At 42.3% G+C, this 23,390-nt stretch overlaps 2 protein-coding genes and 1 long non-coding RNA gene across 3 annotated transcripts; 1 reads left to right on the top strand and 2 right to left on the bottom strand.

Annotated features, from left to right (window-relative positions):
* Positions 1-684: 684 nt before the first annotated feature.
* LOC124211366 (cuticle protein 16.5-like) lies at positions 685-1,842 on the bottom strand. Its single transcript, XM_046610353.1, has 2 exons — positions 1,688-1,842; positions 685-1,541 (listed from the first exon to the last, which is right to left on the bottom strand). Exons 1-2 carry the CDS (start codon positions 1,703-1,705, stop codon positions 1,242-1,244), a joined length of 318 nt encoding a protein of 105 aa, XP_046466309.1. The 5' UTR covers positions 1,706-1,842; the 3' UTR covers positions 685-1,241.
* A 3,190-nt stretch (positions 1,843-5,032) lies between these two features.
* LOC124211176 (cuticle protein 16.5-like) lies at positions 5,033-5,744 on the bottom strand. Its single transcript, XM_046609983.2, has 2 exons — positions 5,698-5,744; positions 5,033-5,491 (listed from the first exon to the last, which is right to left on the bottom strand). Exons 1-2 carry the CDS (start codon positions 5,713-5,715, stop codon positions 5,144-5,146), a joined length of 366 nt encoding a protein of 121 aa, XP_046465939.1. The 5' UTR covers positions 5,716-5,744; the 3' UTR covers positions 5,033-5,143.
* Positions 5,745-7,780: 2,036 nt separating this feature from the next.
* LOC138190452 (uncharacterized) lies at positions 7,781-10,557 on the top strand. Its single transcript, XR_011176427.1, has 3 exons — positions 7,781-7,981; positions 10,090-10,217; positions 10,457-10,557. It is a non-coding gene; the product is annotated as an uncharacterized lncRNA (long non-coding RNA).
* Positions 10,558-23,390: the final 12,833 nt, after the last annotated feature.

Here is a 23,390-nt window from a genome sequence, read left to right as displayed (position 1 = left end):
GTTGATTGGGTGAATTGTTTTTAAGGTTCGTTATTGCTGCCTCTACTATTGATTTAATCGCAACGAGAAGAGCGGGAGATAATCAGACCGTTCGAAAACTCACGTCTACGATAAGATTGCGCAATTTCAACTCTGTCACTTCTTTTGCGTGTCCTATTATAGCAGCTACATGTATTCCATTTATTTGGGAAAGTGTGTAGCATTTTTATTGCAAGGTCGCCGACGCCTTGATACGTGTATTCACGAATTCAAATCATCATTGTTACTACTTTACTACGGAAGTTCCGAACTGGTAATTTAGCTGTAATACAGCACTGCAATATACCAACCACGCATGAACGTGCAGAGAACGATGCTGGAACTAGACCATTGCGCAAAGACAAACTGTAAATTTGGAGCAAGTAATTTCTCACGCACGACTGCCGGACAAACGGCTTCTTTTCTGTTATTTTTATCAGCTTTGCATTCAAGATTATCCTAGGGCGCTGTGTTTGAATAACGCCTCGGGCCTCATATTTCCTGGCTGTAACGTTAAACCAAGTGACTGTGTCGCATAACCGCGAGTTGACTGGCAATCTGCGACATGACGCACACAATATTATGTGAATTTATATAATGCGGTAGCGGATCACGAACGATTTCACAAGACTGTTGGATAAAGATTCATGTTGATTAAATAAATAATTTGCTCTCATAGATGTTATTTATTGAAAATAATACCTCCCAATAATTGAGTTGCGAAAATATAAACTATATATGTATGTATAATGTAATGATCACAGGATTTCCGCTGATGGATAAGAGACCAAGTGCTCGATGAGGACATCTCTGCTCCGGCTGTTTTACTTGCCGTCTGTGGTACCAGAATAAATAATTACAGGTATGCCGCCGGTTTACCGACACTGTATATAGCGTGTACAAGGATAAAGTTGTACACTTTTTCCAGCATAAGAAAGTCCAACTCTTTGAAATCCGGTCGGTATTTTATCAACACCGACGAAGTTTAGAAGTGGATAACACGAAGTGCTCGGGTGTAAGTAAGGTGTTCCGGAAATTCGTAGATTCACTCTACCCTTGTCTGTTCTTCGGAATTTACAATCAAATTTATAATCGAATGAATAAGTTCGGTGGTTGAGCTGCCGTGTTTTAGATTATCGATCAGCATCTCCGCACAGTGAATGTTAACTCTTCGCAACTCTTGCTTTTCTTCTTATCTGGGAGAGTTCGAAGTTCGGAGAAGCTTAACGACGTCCGGCGAACAGGGGAGCCGAGTAGGCGTTGATGGCTGGGTACGCGGAATAGGCTAAGGGTGCTGCGGCCAAGGGTGCTGCGGCAAAGGGTGCGGCGGCTACGGCTGGGGCTACGTAAGGTGCGGCGGCTACGGCTGGGGCTACATAAGGTGCGGCAATGGCGTGGTTGATGGCGTGAGCGTTGTAGCTGCTCGCGAAAGTTCCGACGGTCAGAGCAGCCGGAACTGGTGCTGGTACCGCCAGAGGAACGGCACCGCCGGAGCAAACGGCCACGAGGGCGGCGAGGAGGATCTGCGAAATGAAGATTTTACGATTAAAATGAGAAGTGAGGACGAGTGACTGCGATCCCTTTGACTTACGACCGCGGTGATAATTGACGAGAACAAAGCTCGGACGATTTCTTATCAATTCTTTCAAAACAGAGTATAATGACTTACGAGGCACTTGGTCATCATTTTGAGAATTGGTTTGGTTTGTTGGATCCGCTGCGAAGACTGCGATGTACTCGGCTTATGGACGCTGGCTTTTATAGTCGGTTTTTCAACGGTGGCAGGGGATCCCTCACCATTTCTGCGGTGGGTACTCAACCGATGTCGAAGAAATGGATTCGCACCTCTCCTGCATACCAGATGACCTTTGGTCAAATGTCTATAGGTATTACGGGCAAGCCACACCCGGTAATAGCTGGTGGGCTCCCTCTTTCTCCGTTAATTCCTTGCACATTGTTCCCCTCCAGGATATTTGGTATTGGTTTGGTGACGGATATTGCAGGGAGCCGGACTCTCGAATGCGCGTGGCGCGTGAGGTGAACACGGAATCGCTTCTGTTCTAGAGTCTCTCTAATCTACGAGGTTGACTTCCACTCGGAGCGCCCAAACGCCCGACTTCCATTAACTTAACACGGTTTTTTGAATCGCAGGATCTAGAGCGCTGTTCAATAGATCAACGCTATAATCCTTCAGTCGGTTTATCAATTGGGGATATCATCGGGTGCTTGTCAGTAATAGCGACGCGGATTGCCAAATTAAAGGGTAGATTTCCCCAAATTTCGACACTGAATTAATCTCGACGTGAATTCTTTCTCAGGTAAATCTGAATCGGTTACGCATTTCGAGCTGCTGAGGCTTCTGGCGAGAAAAGTTTCGGGTAGTGTGGAGGAAGAAATTGCACAAAAAATATTTTTCAATTTTGGGATACACGCTGCAGAGCGTCGCATTACGTATCGGTTTCGAACGCGATACGCTTCTCGCTTGCAAATCTGTTCGACAGTTACGTACGACATGGACATCAGGCTCGAAGTAGGCACTGTCGATATCTAGGCAAGGCACGTTTTGGTACGTGGCGAAACGGTGGACGGCGAACGGGCGGGAAGACGTTCAGGAAAACGGGAGTTTCACTTTTAAACGACGCGACGCGCAGTGATGCAGGCGGAGTCGCGTTGGGTAACCGAGTGCCCTGGATCCGATTAAAAGTTGCCGCAATATCTGAAGCGTCGAATGCTTTGAGGGTAGTTCGAAAATCCAGTAACTTATGCGATTATCTCAAGAAGCCCCGTGTTGCGGAACGTTGTCCGCGTGGAACAACTGGCACAAACAAATGGAAGGAATTGAAAAAAAATTTCACGAAGAAAAACTGTTGGGTAGTCGTAAACTGTGTTACTTTTGGCGGGTTTCGCAACTCTGGAAAGCTAGTTTCCCGATCACGTTTTAACTTCAGACACTCGAGTTGATCGAGTGGAAGCGGTCCTTACGCTTTGCACAGTTTCCAGGCTTCATCCTTGTTATATAACACTGACCTTGTCGACAGCGTTCCTGGAAAGAAGGAAAAAATGCTAGTGAACTGTCAGGGAGCATTGAACAGATGATGTAAACGAAGCAAGATGAATGCATCCCATTCGATGAGGAGAACTTTTGCTTGAATAGAACCCTCTCAAGCCTCAAGCTTATGCATGCTTGCCTTTCAAGGTCGCGGTTGAATGCCACATCTTATTTTTCCATGTCCTGTTATATCAAGCGGTGAAACGCAATTTGTAGACAGCGTTGCTTCTATGGAATAATACGCAGCCTTCTTATTGCTCGTTGCGAAAGCACGAGTGCAGGAGAAAAATAAAAAAGGGACAAAAAGGAGCGGGAATTTATCGACGCGTCGTTACTGAAATTCTTCTAACTTGTATTAAACTTGAGACCGGTATTTTTTTTTTGTCGACTGAATACCTTGTCTCAGACTGCAAAAATGTAGGACCGTGGATTCTAATTGGTCCTTATAGCCTGTAGCATTTTATCGCGATCGGTGAATAACTTTCAATTAATTTAATCCTCTTGCGATCACGATTCCACTTCTTCCGCTCAGCTTCACCAATTTTTTTTCCTCCAACCTCTCACAACAGGATACGATTCAAGGCTCTCGCGGTGCATCGCCGAACCTGTTTTGAGCCTGATGATTGTCTTTACGTCGAACGTTCGTCTGTCTTCCGGCATAAAGCGCACCCACCTTGCCTTGTGGCACGCATACAAGATTCCCAGAGTAAAAGAACAAAAAATGATACCACTCTCTTTTTGCGATATAGGAAGAAGACAATGCATGGTTTTAATTTATACCGATACGAGTCTAACCCCCGAATTGTAAACTGAGTATTTACGGCTGATTGGAACATTCGACGTATTGTCTTTCTCTCGACAAACGTGAACAGAGAAGTAAAAATAGAAGAGTTTTTTCCGAGTTTTGTGAAGTCGATCGATAATCAGTTTTATCCAGAATTTAGCATTATTTATCTTTGAGTGAAAATACGGCAAAGAAGGAGCTGATTTTTTGGAGGAAAAAAATCTGGAAACTTCGCTTCTTGCACGTGAATCACATCTCCGCTGGTTTTACAAGTGACGTGACGTCGCTTTCAGTTCAATGCATCTGGCAATTATGACAGGGTGATTAACCCTTCGAATCTGTCGACGCTCACGTGGACGAAGTCTGGCGTAGCCCCGTCGATCGTGAACGCTCCAACATTTCCCTTTGTCTGGAATATTCCATGGCAAAACATGACTTTGGTTTCCTCGTCGTTTTCTTCCATTTCGACAGCCATAAAAACGCTCAGCAAAATGTCAGTCAAGTATTCACCGACGCCAAAGTAATAAGTTACGATAACAAGGTACTTTTGTTTTATTTTAGAAAATGAAACCGGGAAACACGGACGTTCTTTTTATTTCCTTCCTTCTTTATACGCATACCTGCTTTATACAGCGGAAGAAATGCCGTTTCGCTGTCTCCGACAAGCCTGTCCTCCATGCATAACATCTTGCTATTCATAGCAATCACATCAAATCCGAAGTAATTGAAGCCGGGGTGAAATTGGGCACTTGGGAAAACTGGGAAAGTGTATTTTCTCCCAAGTAAGTAACTCTGTTTCACTGGGTAATAAGTTCAAAGACGAATGATTTACGATTGTCTTATTTATCACAGTGTATAGTATAGACGGTAAAATCTCCAAGGTCGTGGATTTCAAATGAAATATTCCCTGCATAGTTTAATAACTTGCCATTGTCTCGCTGCAGCTATACACAACTTCTGTGGTGGGTATAAATTATTTGAAGAAATAAACAGTGCAAAATGGTGATTAACGGGATCCGTGCATCAAATTTCGAATTCCCTGATCCATCGTACCCTTCCACAACCCTAAAACCCTTACGTTCGAAATTGTAGAAACCAAACAGCAGCGCGCTGAAGTTGGGAAAAGGTTTATTATGTAGTGTTTGAGAGGATTGATCATCCGCTCTCTGAACAAGTAAGAATTCTTTTTCCAATTATCATTTTATTTACGGCAAAGAAAATAATAAAAATCGTTCAGTGCAGAGTGCTTGGCAAGCGGTCGTCGATCCGGAGCTTTCGTGATCCACGGATCCTCACCCCACGATCGCGGCGCTGTGAGCTGCGTAGGCGTGGGCCAATGGGGCGGCCAGACTTCCGGCGTAAGCCGAGGGCACAAAGCCCGGTGCAGCGACGAGTGGAGCCGACGGAAGTGCCGCGTACGGAAGTGCGGGGGCCGCGACGTAGGGAGCGGCTGCGACGTAGGGGGCGGCCAGGTTCCTCGTGCTTATGTCGACCCTCGAGGCGTAGGGCGGGATGTTGTAGGGCACTGCCTTTGCGTACCCGACCGCAGCGGGTGCCGCAACCAGCGGAGCCGAAACAGCCGCCGGTACCAAACCGGCGATACCGCTGCCGAGAACGGCCAGGAGAACGAAGCTGGTCATCTGCGAAAATTTTTTTAACTATTAGAAACAAGCTTGACTTTACGCGAATAACTCTCTGTGGAGATTTCAGTGGTGTATTCGACGACGGATGTACGATTTCTATGATGGGAAATTGTTTTGCCGCTTATCAATAATCCGCTTTTCTCTCGGTGCACTTTTGGTACTGTACTATAATAATGAATATAATGATAATTGAGCCAACCCACCATCACGAAGGAGTTCATGTTGCTTGATTGGTTACACTGAAACTCACTGAGCTCTGTGATCTTCGTCGGAGTTACGGTAGCTTTTATATGCGACGTTACCACCTCCATTATTCTGTTGGACTTATTTGACTTTCTTCGAAAACGTGAGAAGCTTCCAGACGACGAAAAGGTTGCGTAAAGTCCGATGGAAGGGAGTCTGTTTGCGATCGCATATGAGTCGATGGTAGAAAATTCGTCATCGAGTTGTTATTGGAATTGACGATCATACTTACGGTTGAAGTGTCTTTGCACATGAAACGGTTAACGCATGCTAAAGAAAAACGGTTCGGTGGTCGATTAACCTGACAAATGAATTAATCTAGTTCCCAATTCTGCAACCAGATTTCCGACCACGTATAGTAGAAAGTGTGAAATGTGACTATTAGACCACGATGCACTAATTGTTGTAAAAATGTTTTGAAAATTTATTAATTTAATTTATTACTGCAAACTTTGCATGATCCCATCAGATAATTGTCGGAGTGAGCTGCAGCTTGACATGCAAGATGTGATTTGCTATCGCATGTGATGAAGAGTTCAATGAGGTTAGGTAAGGAGTGCACGAGTTTTAGAAAGTAGATTGCACCCTCTGTCGAATACGGCGACACGATAGTTCAACGTTAACTATTTATTTTTTTAAACGAGATCTGATTAGGCGCTGACCGCTTTTGTTATTCAAATTCCTACGTCAGGTCTGTGACAAGTAGGTCAAGACACGTAAGTCATACGAAATTTCGTTCCTAGTTTCCTTTTTCTTGATGAAGGTGGGTTGATATTGAGTTTTTGATTCGTTTCCTTCCTCAAATTGTTTTTATTGCTGCATTTTGACATTCCTCTCAGACGTCCTTGCACTGAAAAAAATAACTGTAGGATTTACTACCTCCCAGTCAAAATTATTATAGTTTTCTGTTAAAGATACTGCAGAAATGTTCGAAGTTACTACATTGACAGTTGAATTTACTACGGAAAAAGAATGTGGTAACGTCAAAAGAAATGGACCAGTCTCTAAAATAGTAGGTGCAACTGTGATTTTTTTCTTATGTGACGGTCATTCGAATCAAATTATTCGAAGAAAAAGGCATACAACACGTACGTATACTATTTAAATATAGAAAAAGAAAAAAGAATTGTTCCGTACTCTGCTTTCAATAATTAACCATGTTAAATTGAGGAATTCTTGACAAATTTTCCACTTTGTTCAAGGAAAAGAAGTTAAGCTTACGAATATAAACGTTTAAAAACTGTCACTCATATTTTTCAGTGTATATACGACCTCAAAAAATGTCAACATATGTACGCATAAATATATCTATGGTTCCTGAGCAATTAATTGGCACATACAATTTGATGCGCTGCAATGAAGTTATGAAGCAAAGTTAATTCCGATTTAAAGTTTGCCACGCTTCATGAAAATCTCATCTCAGTAATAATTATAGTCAATCTTTGACGATTTCAGTTTCGACGTCCTGTAGAATGAAGATCACATCGTTGAACAGTATTATATTTACTGTTATTTATTATCTCTTAGATATACTTCGCCCATTTTCATCTCTTTTTAACCAGGACTGACCAACATATCACAACTGTTGACTGAAGAATGTAAAGACGAATACCCCTGGGTAAGTTTTTGTGACCAGTTTTCGGCGGGCAAGTGGGCCCAGGTGGGCCTGGGAGCGTAGGAAGGTTCTACTCTAACGAATCTACCTAACGGCCCTGCACCGACATTCGTAGCAGTAGTGTCAGTATGGAAGCTTGAGATTGGGTCCGTACAAAGTGAGTACGTAAGATTACTTGTCGACTGCGACTTAGAAATGTCGATCAGCTCGATCATCCCCGTGAGAAGACGCGTAACCGCGTCCACCGCCAACCACCCCCAACTACTTCCGAGCACCTCCAGCCACCGTCAACCACCTCCGACCATCTCCGACCACCTTCGTCCTCCTTGTCCACCTCGTCGCCCTCCTCCTCCTCATCCCGCCCTTGGGGGTGGTCGTAGTCGTCCTCGTCCTCCTCGACCTCCTCCAATCACTACAACCACCACCAAACACCTCCTACGTTGACTAAAGTATATAAAGACAGTTGCCCTGATGGGCTTTGGAATGACAACCGAGAACCGTCGTGCGCTTACGCCCCCTGAGATGTTCCAACGGTAGAGTTGAGAGCTTATTGCAAAACATCAGAGAGTTACCGATTTCGACATGATGCCGGCTGCATTCACCTTCCGAGTAACACAGTCTTCGCAATGGTAAGTCCAAGACAGTACTTAGCCCGTGTGTACTTAACGACTTCTCGGCGATACAAGGAATTAATAATGAGAATAAATTTCTTCCAAAATTCGTAGCAAAACAGTGATTCAATTAAAGTATAGGTACCCAAGAAAAGAATGTACACATTGATCTTAATTGATAATAGATCATAAATAATAATAGATCAGACGTAATAATGATGCAGAGACCAAAAAGTATATATGTATAGGCGGTCCATGTACGATATTGATATACATATATGATCCATTAACGATTGATACGTGATGCATACTATAAATTTTATAACTTTCCAGGAGACAAACTAGATTACCTACAATAATACGTCTATAATATGAAAATAGAAGAATTATTCATTTTTGAATGGGGTTCTATTCGACACGCGCTCGGTGTATTCCATAACATTAATATTCATATTTATTCCAACAACTTTTAGGCATAGAATCGAAACGCTGTTTTAGCTAGTCGCAAGTGAAGTATCGACGTTGGGTAGAGAAGCAGAATTGTTTTTCGAAAAGTGTTCGTATGGAAAAAAATTCAGAGTAACCGTAATACATCACAGATGCGCTAATTTTGATCGAGATGAAATGGATGCTCCGTATGTGAGACAGTATTTAACGCAGTGTCCTAATTTAAAGACCTAAAAAGGTGATTCTCGGGAATTTTTTTTGTTTTTTGATAGGGTGAGAGAACGAAGCTTCTTGATACTTCCAGTGTATTTTAACACACATTTGAAAGGTACGAGCAAAAATTATTATCATCCAAGCGTCACAGAACGGCAGCGTTATTAGCTGACCCGTTCATGGAAGAATATATCTTTGGTCAACGGCTGACCATCGAAGGGCCTAGCCGCTTGAGTCTGGAATCGGTAGGAACGATAAAGTGCGTATTTGTTGTCTGAAATGTGAAAACTAAAATCATTGTACATCATATCATATCATCATACATCATACATTATACATCGTACATAGTATTAAAGGTCGAAACCATAGTTTGGATGTTCGGATGTTCAGAAAGTGATATCACCCAAAATTTTTTTTCTCTAGACGTCAGCGATCTATATAGACGAAAATCAGCTAACCGAGTTCCTCAGTCTGGAAACAACCGCGCAGTAGAGCGGACGTACGAAAATCGCGCTCCGGAAATTTCGAGTACCGGCTTCTCAACCTCCTGGATCCTGCGCTCCGGGTCCGCTTTCAGGTGCAACTCGAGTTCCAGGGAAAGCGCTCCAGGTCCGCTACCTGGTGAAACTCGACTTTCAGTACAAGCGCTGCGTACGTTCTGCGCTCCAGGTCCGCTTCCTGGTGAAATTCGACTTCAGGGACAAGTACTTCGTGGTTTTGACGGTCCAGGTCTTTGACCTGATGACTTTTGACCTTCGGGACTAATTTTCAAGTTTACAAGTTTGATTATTGAAAACGTCATGTTTTGTACAATCAAACCAATATGCATGCTTCAGATAACATTTTGAATCGGAAAAAAAACCTAACGACCAGGGTCAACAAATTGCAATTGGTGAGTGGTTGGCATAGTACAAATAGGAATACATGACAATAACGTCGTTCTATTAGAGCTAAAATTGCTATGCGTAGTTTCAAATTGGTCAGCACGTAGCTGATTGTTCTGTGGTATTTTTTAACGAAATTCATTGTCATAAAGTCACAATACGTTATACTTACATGCGTGTATGTGTAAACGTAATTTGTAGCATTATATAGAGAAAATCTGACGGGCATAGATTCGCTTGCGTCACATGCACAAAGACAGTGTTCATTCTGTATACTGTGAAGCAAATACCAAAAAATAGACGAGGAGGAAAACTAGGAGGAGCAGGAGAAGGATTTCTGCACGGTGAATATAACATTTTTATAATATTTGAAGGCAATTGTAATTATATTGTATCTAAAAATTTTTAAACTTGTCACGTTTACAATAAATTATTTCAATTCATTTATCGAGCAAACCAAAGTTCAGTAATGAAATTTCGAAAATTTTCTCATAATCTTCTTGGTAAAATGTGTCAATGAAAAATTATATTCATCCTTACACAACATTCTTGATGTGTTCTAATACTAAAAATATTTATTAGTATTCGAGGTATAACCCGAGGTGGTTAGCGGTCGTTGGAGGTGGTTGCGGGTGATCGAGGTGGACGAGGAGGAGGACGGGGAAGACGAAGAGGACAAGGTGGACGAGGAGGACAAGGATTTGTGCACGGTGTGTATAACATTACTGTAATATTTTTTGGCAATTGTAATTATATTTCATGTAAAATTTTTCAAACTCGTCATGTTTACAGTCAATTATTTCAATTCATTATTCGCGCAAGCACAAATTCAGTAGCTATGAATGCGCTGATGAAATTTATTATATTGATAATTAATTGTTAATAATACCAGTCGTTACACAATATTTGTAATGTGTTCTTATACTGAAAATATTTATTACTATTCAAGGTATAACCCGAGGTGGTTATCGGTGGTTGTTGGTGGTGGTTGGCGGTGGTTGGAGATGGTCGGAGGTTATCGAGGAGGAGGACGAGGATTTGTGCTCGGTGAATTTAACATTTTGAAAATATTTAATGGCAATTGTAATTACATTTCATCTAAAATTTTTCAAACTTGTCCTGTTTACAATAAATTATTTCGATTCATTTTTCGCGCAAGCACAAATTCAGTAGCTATCAATGCGCTAATAAAATTCCAATCATTTTTTATGATTTTCTCATAAGCTTCTTAGTAAAATGTGCCAATAAAAAATTTAAATTAATCCTTACACAATATTTTTGATAAGTTCTAATACTTGAAATGTTTATCAGTATTCGAGGTATAACCCGAGGTGGTCAGCAATAGTCGTTAGAGGTGGTTGGCGGTGAATGCGGGTGATGGAGGTGTACGAGGTGGAGGACGAGGAGGAGGAGGCTGACAAGGATTTGTGCACTGTGAGTATTACATTTTTATAATATTTAATGAACTAGAAGTAGAAGCAGGATCAGCAGTAGGAGTAGTATCAGGATTAGGAGTAGGATCAGAAGTGGGAGTGGGAGTAGGCTCAGGAGTATGATTAGGATTGGGAGTAGGAGTAGAAGTAGGATCAGGAGTAGGAGTAGGGTCAGGAGAATAAATGGGGTGCGAAGAGAAGGGTAGGGTAGTGTATAGGGTAGGGTAGAGTAGGGTATAGGGTAGGGTACGGTAGGGTAAGGTAGGGTAGGGTATAGGGTAGGTTAGGTGCTGAAAAATGTCGAAAACACAGGTTCTGGTTTTTTGGCTGTAACTTTTGATCCGCTGCTCGCAGCGTATCGGAACTGCGTCTAATCGATTTGTCTCGCAAAATTACTTCGAAATAGTGCCAGAAAGAATTTATTCCAGCACTTTTCAGAATCGCGAAAATTTTCGCCAAAAGTGCAAAGGGGTGTTACGAACGGCCCTTTTGACTTTCGCGACACGCGCTAGGCGTCAAGCTGCTTGCTCAGCGCATTCCTTCGAGAATCGCTGCCCCGCACACAACCAGATGAGTCAGGAAGTGCACCGACACCGGAAGGCGGCGCGATGGCTACTCTGCAGAATAACGCCCCACCACCGACGAAATCGAGCTGTAATCGGTAATCCGTCGACACCATCAAGTCAGTCGTGATTAAGGAGTATGAGATCATCGAGATCTCAGCCTGGAGATAAGTGAGTGGTGCACCCCATCGATCGGACCGGCCATTGGAAAAGACCTTCCATCACATAGAAAAGGCTACGTGGAGACTTAGGATTTCCTGACGAAACGGCTCGGCAAATCGGTGGTGCGTCCTAAGAGTCACCCTCACGATACCCAAGGTGGCCCACTCCTTGAGTCACCTTTTCCTCAACCGTGACGTAGCACTTAGTCATACTAAATTCGCTCTGTCACACTTTATTAGTTTGATTGATTACTCTACTCGTTCTTAATCTCTATTTGTCATTTGCAATACTGTACTTCATATAATAAGGAATACGAAATATAAACCATTGTGGACAATACGTTTCCCATCTATTCTTCCTGTCCATACCACTAAGATCCTGTCACCCAGAATACTAGACTTTCATCACAGCAGGTGTGTTGACACTTTATGCTAACGAAGCCCAAAGTAATCTATTTCGAACCGCTCAGAAATAGATTATATATATATTCTTCTTTAGTCACGTGGAACGAGATCCTTCAGATCATCGACTGCACGTAATAGCGGTTAGCCCTACTTTTTCTTCGTCTTTGGAGTCAGAAATTTGTAGTCTCAGATTCGACTTGTATGAATATTTTCTGACCAATTCGACCCCCGGGAACTCGGAAAATGCAGCGAAAAGAGCGTAATATCAACAGGTGAGGAGTATGGGAGGAAAAGGCGCCTGCTGGAAAATGTCGATTTCTCTCGCAAAATTACGTCGGAATAGTGCCAGAAAGAATTTATTGCAGCACTATTCAAAATTGCGAAAATTTTCGCCAAAAATACAAAGGGGTTAGCCTTACTTTTTTTTTGAGCAAAAAACTTTTGGTCTCGGATTCGATTTGAATGACCCTCATCTGACCAATTGGACCCTCAGGAACTCAGAAATCGCAGCGAACAGAGCGTGGGATCAACAGGAGAGAAATGACGAAGGAAAAAGCACCTGCTGAAAAATGTCGAAAACACAGGTTCTCGTTTTTCGGCTCTAACTTTTGATGCGTTGATCGCAGCGTATTGGGACTGCGCCCAATCGATTTCTCTCGCAAAATTACGTCGGAATAGTGCCAGAAAGAATTTATTGCAGCACTATTCAAAATCGCGAAAATTTTCGCCAAAAATACAAAGGGGTTAGCCTTACTTTTTTTTTGAGCAAAAAACTTTTGGTCTCGGATTCGATTTAAATGACCCTCATCTGACCAATTGGACCCTCAGGAACTCAGAAATCGCAGCGAAAAGAGCGTGGGATCAACAGGAGAGAAATGACGAAGGAAAAAGCACCTGCTGAAAAATGTCGAAAACACAGGTTCTCGTTTTTCGGCTCTAACTTTTGCTGCGTTGATCGCAGCGTATTGGGACTGCGCCCAATCGATTTCTCTCGCAAAATTACGTCGGAATAGTGCCAGAAAGAATTTATTGCAGCACTATTCAAAATCGCGAAAATTTTCGCCGAAAATACAAAGGGGTTAGCCTTACTTTTTTTTTAGGCAAAAAACTTTTGGTCTCAGATTCGATTTGAATGACCCTTATCTGACCAATTGGACCCTCAGAAACTCAGAAATCGCAGCGAAAAGAGCGTGGGATCAACAGGAGAGAAATGGCGAAGGAAAAAGCACCTGCTGAAAAATGTCGAAAACACAGGTTCTCGTTTTTCCGCTCTAACTTTTGATGCGTTGATCGCAGCGTATTGGGACTGCGCCCAATCGATTTCTCTCGCAAAATTACGTCGGAATAGTGCCAGAAAGAATTTATTGCAGCACTATTCAAAATCGCGAAAATTTTCGCCAAAAATACAAAGGGGTTAGCCTTACTTTTTTTTTGAGCAAAAAACTTTTGGTCTCGGATTCGATTTAAATGACCCTCATCTGACCAATTGGACCCTCAGGAACTCAGAAATCGCAGCGAAAAGAGCGTGGGATCAACAGGAGAGAAATGACGAAGGAAAAAGCACCTGCTGAAAAATGTCGAAAACACAGGTTCTCGTTTTTCGGCTCTAACTTTTGCTGCGTTGATCGCAGCGTATTGGGACTGCGCCCAATCGATTTCTCTCGCAAAATTACGTCGGAATAGTGCCAGAAAGAATTTATTGCAGCACTATTCAAAATCGCGAAAATTTTCGCCGAAAATACAAAGGGGTTAGCCTTACTTTTTTTTTAGGCAAAAAACTTTTGGTCTCAGATTCGATTTGAATGACCCTTATCTGACCAATTGGACCCTCAGAAACTCAGAAATCGCAGCGAAAAGAGCGTGGGATCAACAGGAGAGAAATGGCGAAGGAAAAAGCACCTGCTGAAAAATGTCGAAAACACAGGTTCTCGTTTTTCCGCTCTAACTTTTGATGCGTTGATCGCAGCGTATTGGGACTGCGCCCAATCGATTTCTCTCGCAAAATTACGTCGGAATAGTGCCAGAAAGAATTTATTGCAGCACTATTCAAAATCGCGAAAATTTTCGCCAAAAATACAAAGGGGTTAGCCTTACTTTTTTTTTGAGCAAAAAACTTTTGGTCTCGGATTCGATTTAAATGACCCTTATCTGACCAATTGGACCCTCAGGAACTCAGAAATCGCAGCGAAAAGAGCGTGGGATCAACAGGAGAGAAATGGCGAAGGAAAAAGCACCTGCTGAAAAATGTCGAAAACACAGGTTCTCGTTTTTTGACTCTAACTTTTGATGCGTTGATCATAGCGTATAGGGACTGCGCCCAATCGATTTCTCTCGCAAAATTACGTCGGAATAGTGCCAGAAAGAATTTATTGCAGCACTATTCAAAATCGCGAAAATTTTCGCCAAAAATACAAAGGGGTTAGCCTTACTTTTTTTTTGAGCAAAAAACTTTTGGTCTCGGATTCGATTCAAATGACCCTTATCTGACCAATTGGACCCTCAGGAACTCAGAAATCGCAGCGAAAAGAGCGTGGGATCAACAGGAGAGAAATGACGAAGGAAAATGCACCTGCTGAGAAATGTCGAAAACACAGGTTCTCGTTTTTCGGCTCTAACTTTTGATGCGTTGATCGCAGCGTATTGGGACTGCGCCCAATCGATTTCTCTCGCAAAATTACGTCGGATTAGTGCCAGAAAGAATTTATTGCAGCACTATTCAAAATCGCGAAAATTTTCGCCAAAAATACAAAGGGGTTAGCCTTACTTTTTTTTTGAGCAAAAAACTTTTGGTCTCGGATTCGATTTAAATGACCCTTATCTGACCAATTGGACCCTCAGGAACTCAGAAATCGCAGCGAACAGAGCGTGGGATCAACAGGAGAGAAATGACGAAGGAAAAAGCACCTGCTGAAAAATGTCGAAAACACAGGTTCTCGTTTTTCCGCTCTAACTTTTGATGCGTTGATCGCAGCGTATTGGGACTGCGCCCAATCGATTTCTCTCGCAAAATTACGTCGAAATAGTGCCAGAAAGAATTTATTGCAGCACTATTCAAAATCGCGAAAATTTTCGCCAAAAATACAAAGGGGTTAGCCTTACTTTTTTTTTGAGCAAAAAACTTTTGGTCTCGGATTCAATTTAAATGACCCTTATCTGACCAATTGGACCCTCAGGAACTCAGAAATCGCAGCGAAAAGAGCGTGGGATCAACAGGAGAGAAATGACGAAGGAAAAAGCACCTGCTGAAAAATGTCGAAAACACAGGTTCTCGTTTTTCGGCTCTAACTTTTGATGCGTTGATCGCAGCGTATTGGGACTGCGCCCAATCGATTTCTCTCGCAAAATTACGTCGGAATAGTGCCAAAAAGAATTTATTGCAGCACAATTCAAAATCGCGAAAATTTTCGCCAAAAATACAAAGGGGTTAGCCTTACTTTTTTTTTGAGCAGAAAACTTTTGGTCTCGGATTCGATTTGAATGACCCTTATCTGACCAATTGGACCCTCAGGAACTCAGAAATCGCAGCGAAAAGAGCGTGGGATCAACAGGAGAGAAATAACGAAGGAAAAAGCACCTGCTGAAAAATGTCGAAAACACAGGTTCTCGTTTTTTGACTCTAACTTTTGATGCGTTGATCATAGCGTATAGGGACTGCGCCCAATCGATTTCTCTCGCAAAATTACGTCGGAATAGTGCCAGAAAGAATTTATTGCAGCACTATTCAAAATCGCGAAAATTTTCGCCAAAAATACAAAGGGGTTAGCCTTACTTTTTTTTTGAGCAAAAAACTTTTGGTCTCGGATTCGATTTAAATGACCCTTATCTGACCAATTGGACCCTCAGGAACTCAGAAATCGCAGCGAAAAGAGCGTGGGATCAGCAGGAGAGAAATGACGAAGGAAAAAGCACCTGCTGAAAAATGTCGAAAACACAGGTTCTCGTTTTTCGGCTCTCACTTTTGATGCGTTGATCGCAGCGTATTGGGACTGCGCCCAATCGATTTCTCTCGCAAAATTACGTCGGAATAGTGCCAGAAAGAATTTATTGCAGCACAATTCAAAATCGCGAAAATTTTCGCCAAAAATACAAAGGGGTTAGCCTTACTTTTTTTTTGAGCAAAAAACTTTTGGTCTCGGATTCGATTTGAATGACCCTTATCTGACCAATTGGACCCTCAGGAACTCAGAAATCGCAGCGAAAAGAGCGTGGGATCAACAGAAGAGAAATGACGAAGGAAAAAGCACCTGCTGAAAAATGTCGAAAACACAGGTTCTCGTTTTTCGGCTCTCACTTTTGATGCGTTGATCGCAGCGTATTGGGACTGCGCCCAATCGATTTCTCTCGCAAAATTACGTCGGAATAGTGCCAGAAAGAATTTATTGCAGCACTATTCAAAATCGCGAAAATTTTCGCCAAAAATACAAAGGGGTTAGCCTTACTTTTTTTTTGAGCAAAAAACTTTTGGTCTCGGATTCGATTTAAATGACCCTTATCTGACCAATTGGACCATCAGGAACTCAGAAATCGCAGCGAAAAGAGCGTGGGATCAACAGGAGAGAAATGACGAAGGAAAAAGCACCTGCTGAAAAATGTCGAAAACACAGGTTCTCGTTTTTCGGCTCTAACTTTTGATGCGTTGATCGCAGCGTATTGGGACTGCGCCCAATCGATTTCTCTCGCAAAATTACGTCGGAATAGTGCCAGAAAGAATTTATTGCAGCACAATTCAAAATCGCGAAAATTTTCGCCAAAAATACAAAGGGGTTAGCCTTACTTTTTTTTTGAGCAGAAAACTTTTGGTCTCGGATTCGATTTGAATGACCCTTATCTGACCAATTGGACCCTCAGGAACTCAGAAATCGCAGCGAAAAGAGCGTGGGATCAACAGGAGAGAAATAACGAAGGAAAAAGCACCTGCTGAAAAATGTCGAAAACACAGGTTCTCGTTTTTCGGCTCTAACTTTTGCTGCGTTGATCGCAGCGTATTGGGACTGCGCCCAATCGATTTCTCTCGCAAAATTACGTCGGAATAGTGCCAGAAAGAATTTATTGCAGCACAATTCAAAATCGCGAAAATTTTCGCCAAAAATACAAAGGGGTTAGCCTTACTTTTTTTTTGAGCAGAAAACTTTTGGTCTCGGATTCGATTTGAATGACCCTTATTTGACCAATTGGACCCTCAGGAACTCAGAAATCGCAGCGAAAAGTGCGTGGGATCAACAGGAGAGAAATAACGAAGGAAAAAGCACCTGCTGAAAAATGTCGAAAACACAGGTTCTCGTTTTTCGGCTCTAACTTTTGCTGCGTTGATCGCAGCGTATTGGGACTGCGCCCAATCGATTTCTCTCGCAAAATTACGTCGGAATAGTGCCAGAAAGAATTTATTGCAGCACAATTCAAAATCGCGAAAATTTTCGCCAAAAATACAAAGGGGTTAGCCTTACTTTTTTTTTGAGCAAAAAACTTTTGGTCTCGGATTCGATTTAAATGACCCTCATCTGACCAATTGGACCCTCAGGAACTCAGAAATCGCAGCGAAAAGAGCGTGGGATCAACAGGAGAGAAATGACGAAGGAAAAAGCACCTGCTGAAAAATGTCGAAAACACAGGTTCTCGTTTTTCGGCTCTAACTTTTGCTGCGTTGATCGCAGCGTATTGGGACTGCGCCCAATCGATTTCTCTCGCAAAATTACGTCGAAATAGTGCCAGAAAGAATTTATTGCAGCACAATTCAAAATCGCGAAAATTTTCGCCAAAAATACAAAGGGGTTAGCCTTACTTTTTTTTTGAGCAAAAAACTTTTGGTCTCGGATTCGATTTGAATGACCCTTATCTGACCAATTGGACCCTCAGGAACTCAGAAATCGCAGCGAAAAGAGCGTGGGATCAACAGAAGAGAAATGACGAAGGAAAAAGCACCTGCTGAAAAATGTCGAAAACACAGGTTCTCGTTTTTCGGCTCTCACTTTTGATGCGTTGATCGCAGCGTATTGGGACTGCGCCCAATCGATTTCTCTCGCAAAATTACGTCGGAATAGTGCCAGAAAGAATTTATTGCAGCACTATTCAAAATCGCGAAAATTTTCGCCAAAAATACAAAGGGGTTAGCCTTACTTTTTTTTTGAGCAAAAAACTTTTGGTCTCGGATTCGATTTAAATGACCCTTATCTGACCAATTGGACCATCAGGAACTCAGAAATCGCAGCGAAAAGAGCGTGGGATCAACAGGAGAGAAATGACGAAGGAAAAAGCACCTGCTGAAAAATGTCGAAAACACAGGTTCTCGTTTTTCGGCTCTAACTTTTGATGCGTTGATCGCAGCGTATTGGGACTGCGCCCAATCGATTTCTCTCGCAAAATTACGTCGGAATAGTGCCAGAAAGAATTTATTGCAGCACAATTCAAAATCGCGAAAATTTTCGCCAAAAATACAAAGGGGTTAGCCTTACTTTTTTTTTGAGCAGAAAACTTTTGGTCTCGGATTCGATTTGAATGACCCTTATCTGACCAATTGGACCCTCAGGAACTCAGAAATCGCAGCGAAAAGAGCGTGGGATCAACAGGAGAGAAATAACGAAGGAAAAAGCACCTGCTGAAAAATGTCGAAAACACAGGTTCTCGTTTTTCGGCTCTAACTTTTGCTGCGTTGATCGCAGCGTATTGGGACTGCGCCCAATCGATTTCTCTCGCAAAATTACGTCGGAATAGTGCCAGAAAGAATTTATTGCAGCACTATTCAAAATCGCGAAAATTTTCGCCAAAAATACAAAGGGGTTAGCCTTACTTTTTTTTTGAGCAAAAAACTTTTGGTCTCGGATTCGATTTAAATGACCCTTATCTGACCAATTGGACCCTCAGGAACTCAGAAATCGCAGCGAAAAGAGCGTGGGATCAGCAGGAGAGAAATGACGAAGGAAAAAGCACCTGCTGAAAAATGTCGAAAACACAGGTTCTCGTTTTTCGGCTCTCACTTTTGATGCGTTGATCGCAGCGTATTGGGACTGCGCCCAATCGATTTCTCTCGCAAAATTACGTCGGAATAGTGCCAGAAAGAATTTATTGCAGCACAATTCAAAATCGCGAAAATTTTCGCCAAAAATACAAAGGGGTTAGCCTTACTTTTTTTTTGAGCAAAAAACTTTTGGTCTCGGATTCGATTTGAATGACCCTTATCTGACCAATTGGACCCTCAGGAACTCAGAAATCGCAGCGAAAAGAGCGTGGGATCAACAGAAGAGAAATGACGAAGGAAAAAGCACCTGCTGAAAAATGTCGAAAACACAGGTTCTCGTTTTTCGGCTCTCACTTTTGATGCGTTGATCGCAGCGTATTGGGACTGCGCCCAATCGATTTCTCTCGCAAAATTACGTCGGAATAGTGCCAGAAAGAATTTATTGCAGCACTATTCAAAATCGCGAAAATTTTCGCCAAAAATACAAAGGGGTTAGCCTTACTTTTTTTTTGAGCAAAAAACTTTTGGTCTCGGATTCGATTTAAATGACCCTTATCTGACCAATTGGACCATCAGGAACTCAGAAATCGCAGCGAAAAGAGCGTGGGATCAACAGGAGAGAAATGACGAAGGAAAAAGCACCTGCTGAAAAATGTCGAAAACACAGGTTCTCGTTTTTCGGCTCTAACTTTTGATGCGTTGATCGCAGCGTATTGGGACTGCGCCCAATCGATTTCTCTCGCAAAATTACGTCGGAATAGTGCCAGAAAGAATTTATTGCAGCACAATTCAAAATCGCGAAAATTTTCGCCAAAAATACAAAGGGGTTAGCCTTACTTTTTTTTTGAGCAGAAAACTTTTGGTCTCGGATTCGATTTGAATGACCCTTATCTGACCAATTGGACCCTCAGGAACTCAGAAATCGCAGCGAAAAGAGCGTGGGATCAACAGGAGAGAAATAACGAAGGAAAAAGCACCTGCTGAAAAATGTCGAAAACACAGGTTCTCGTTTTTCGGCTCTAACTTTTGCTGCGTTGATCGCAGCGTATTGGGACTGCGCCCAATCGATTTCTCTCGCAAAATTACGTCGGAATAGTGCCAGAAAGAATTTATTGCAGCACTATTCAAAATCGCGAAAATTTTCGCCGAAAATACAAAGGGGTTAGCCTTACTTTTTTTTTAGGCAAAAAACTTTTGGTCTCAGATTCGATTTAAATGACCCTTATCTGACCAATTGGACCCTCAGAAACTCAGAAATCGCAGCGAAAAGAGCGTGGGATCAACAGGAGAGAAATGGCGAAGGAAAAAGCACCTGCTGAAAAATGTCGAAAACACAGGTTCTCGTTTTTTGACTCTAACTTTTGATGCGTTGATCATAGCGTATAGGGACTGCGCCCAATCGATTTCTCTCGCAAAATTACGTCGGAATAGTGCCAGAAAGAATTTATTGCAGCACTATTCAAAATCGCGAAAATTTTCGCCAAAAATACAAAGGGGTTAGCCTTACTTTTTTTTTGAGCAAAAAACTTTTGGTCTCGGATTCGATTCAAATGACCCTTATCTGACCAATTGGACCCTCAGGAACTCAGAAATCGCAGCGAACAGAGCGTGGGATCAACAGGAGAGAAATGACGAAGGAAAAAGCACCTGCTGAAAAATGTCGAAAACACAGGTTCTCGTTTTTCGGCTCTAACTTTTGATGCGTTGATCGCAGCGTATTGAGACTGCGCCCAATCGGTTTCTCTCGCAAAATTACGTCGGAATAGTGCCAGAAAGAATTTATTGCAGCACTATTCAAAATCGCGAAAATTTTCGCCAAAAATACAAAGGGGTTAGCCTTACTTTTTTTTTGAGCAAAAAACTTTTGGTCTCGGATTCGATTTAAATGACCCTTATCTGACCAATTGGACCCTCAGGAACTCAGAAATCGCAGCGAAAAGAGCGTGGGATCAACAGGAGAGAAATGACGAAGGAAAAAGCACCTGCTGAAAAATGTCGAAAACACAGGTTCTCGTTTTTCGGCTCTAACTTTTGATGCGTTGATCGCAGCGTATTGGGACTGCGCCCAATCGATTTCTCTCGCAAAATTACGTCGGAATAGTGCCAGAAAGAATTTATTGCAGCACAATTCAAAATCGCGAAAATTTTCGCCAAAAATACAAAGGGGTTAGCCTTACTTTTTTATTGAGCAGAAAACTTTTGGTCTCGGATTCGATTTAAATGACCCTTATCTGACCAATTGGACCCTCAGGAACTCAGAAATCGCAGCGAAAAGAGCGTGGGATCAACAGGAGAGAAATGACGAAGGAAAAAGCACCTGCTGAAAAATGTCGAAAACACAGGTTCTCGTTTTTCGGCTCTAACTTTTGATGCGTTGATCGCAGCGTATTGGGACTGCGCCCAATCGATTTCTCTCGCAAAATTACGTCGGAATAGTGCCAGAAAGAATTTATTGCAGCACTATTCAAAATCGCGAAAATTTTCGCCAAAAATACAAAGGGGTTAGCCTTACTTTTTTTTTGAGCAGAAAACTTTTGGTCTCGGATTCGATTTGAATGACCCTTATCTGACCAATTGGACCCTCAGGAACTCAGAAATCGCAGCGAAAAGAGCGTGGGATCAACAGGAGAGAAATGACGAAGGAAAAAGCACCTGCTGAAAAATGTCGAAAACACAGGTTCTCGTTTTTCGGCTCTAACTTTTGATGCGTTGATCGCAGCGTATTGGGACTGCGCCCAATCGATTTCTCTCGCAAAATTACGTCGGAATAGTGCCAGAAAGAATTTATTGCAGCACTATTCAAAATCGCGAAAATTTTCGCCAAAAATACAAAGGGGTTAGCCTTACTTTTTTTTTGAGCAAAAAACTTTTGGTCTCGGATTCGATTTAAATGACCCTTATCTGACCAATTGGACCCTCAGGAACTCAGAAATCGCAGCGAAAAGAGCGTGGGATCAACAGGAGAGAAATGACGAAGGAAAAAGCACCTGCTGAAAAATGTCGAAAACACAGGTTCTCGTTTTTCGGCTCTAACTTTTGATGCGTTGATCGCAGCGTATTGGGACTGCGCCCAATCGATTTCTCTCGCAAAATTACGTCGGAATAGTGCCAAAAAGAATTTATTGCAGCACAATTCAAAATCGCGAAAATTTTCGCCAAAAATACAAAGGGGTTAGCCTTACTTTTTTTTTGAGCAGAAAACTTTTGGTCTCGGATTCGATTTGAATGACCCTTATCTGACCAATTGGACCCTCAGGAACTCAGAAATCGCAGCGAAAAGAGCGTGGGATCAACAGGAGAGAAATAACGAAGGAAAAAGCACCTGCTGAAAAATGTCGAAAACACAGGTTCTCGTTTTTCGGCTCTAACTTTTGCTGCGTTGATCGCAGCGTATTGGAACTGCGCCCAATCGATTTCTCTCGCAAAATTACGTCGGAATAGTGCCAGAAAGAATTTATTGCAGCACTATTCAAAATCGCGAAAATTTTCGCCGAAAACACAAAGGGGTTAGCCTTACTTTTTTTTTAGGCAAAAAACTTTTGGTCTCAGATTCGATTTAAATGACCCTTATCTGACCAATTGGACCCTCAGAAACTCAGAAATCGCAGCGAAAAGAGCGTGGGATCAACAGGAGAGAAATGGCGAAGGAAAAAGCACCTGCTGAAAAATGTCGAAAACACAGGTTCTCGTTTTTTGACTCTAACTTTTGATGCGTTGATCATAGCGTATAGGGACTGCGCCCAATCGATTTCTCTCGCAAAATTACGTCGGAATAGTGCCAGAAAGAATTTATTGCAGCACTATTCAAAATCGCGAAAATTTTCGCCAAAAATACAAAGGGGTTAGCCTTACTTTTTTTTTGAGCAAAAAACTTTTGGTCTCGGATTCGATTCAAATGACCCTTATCTGACCAATTGGACCCTCAGGAACTCAGAAATCGCAGCGAACAGAGCGTGGGATCAACAGGAGAGAAATGACGAAGGAAAAAGCACCTGCTGAAAAATGTCGAAAACACAGGTTCTCGTTTTTCCGCTCTAACTTTTGATGCGTTGATCGCAGCGTATTGGGACTGCGTCCAATCGATTTCTCTCGCAAAATTACGTCGGAATAGTGCCAGAAAGAATTTATTGCAGCACTATTCAAAACCGCGAAAATTTCCGCCAAAAATACAAAGGGGTTAGCCTTACTTTTTTATTGAGCAGAAAACTTTTGGTCCCGGATTCGATTTAAATGACCCTTATCTGACCAATTGGACCCTCAGGAACTCAGAAATCGCAGCGAAAAGAGCGTGGGATCAACAGGAGAGAAATGACGAAGGAAAAAGCACCTGCTGAAAAATGTCGAAAACACAGGTTCTCGTTTTTCGGCT

The sequence above is a fragment of the Neodiprion pinetum genome, chromosome 2, assembly GCF_021155775.2.
Source record: "Neodiprion pinetum isolate iyNeoPine1 chromosome 2, iyNeoPine1.2, whole genome shotgun sequence".
Lineage (NCBI taxonomy): Eukaryota > Metazoa > Arthropoda > Insecta > Hymenoptera > Diprionidae > Neodiprion > Neodiprion pinetum.
The sequence above is the reverse complement of the archived record's forward strand: the minus strand, read 5'-3'. Positions and strand labels throughout refer to the sequence as shown.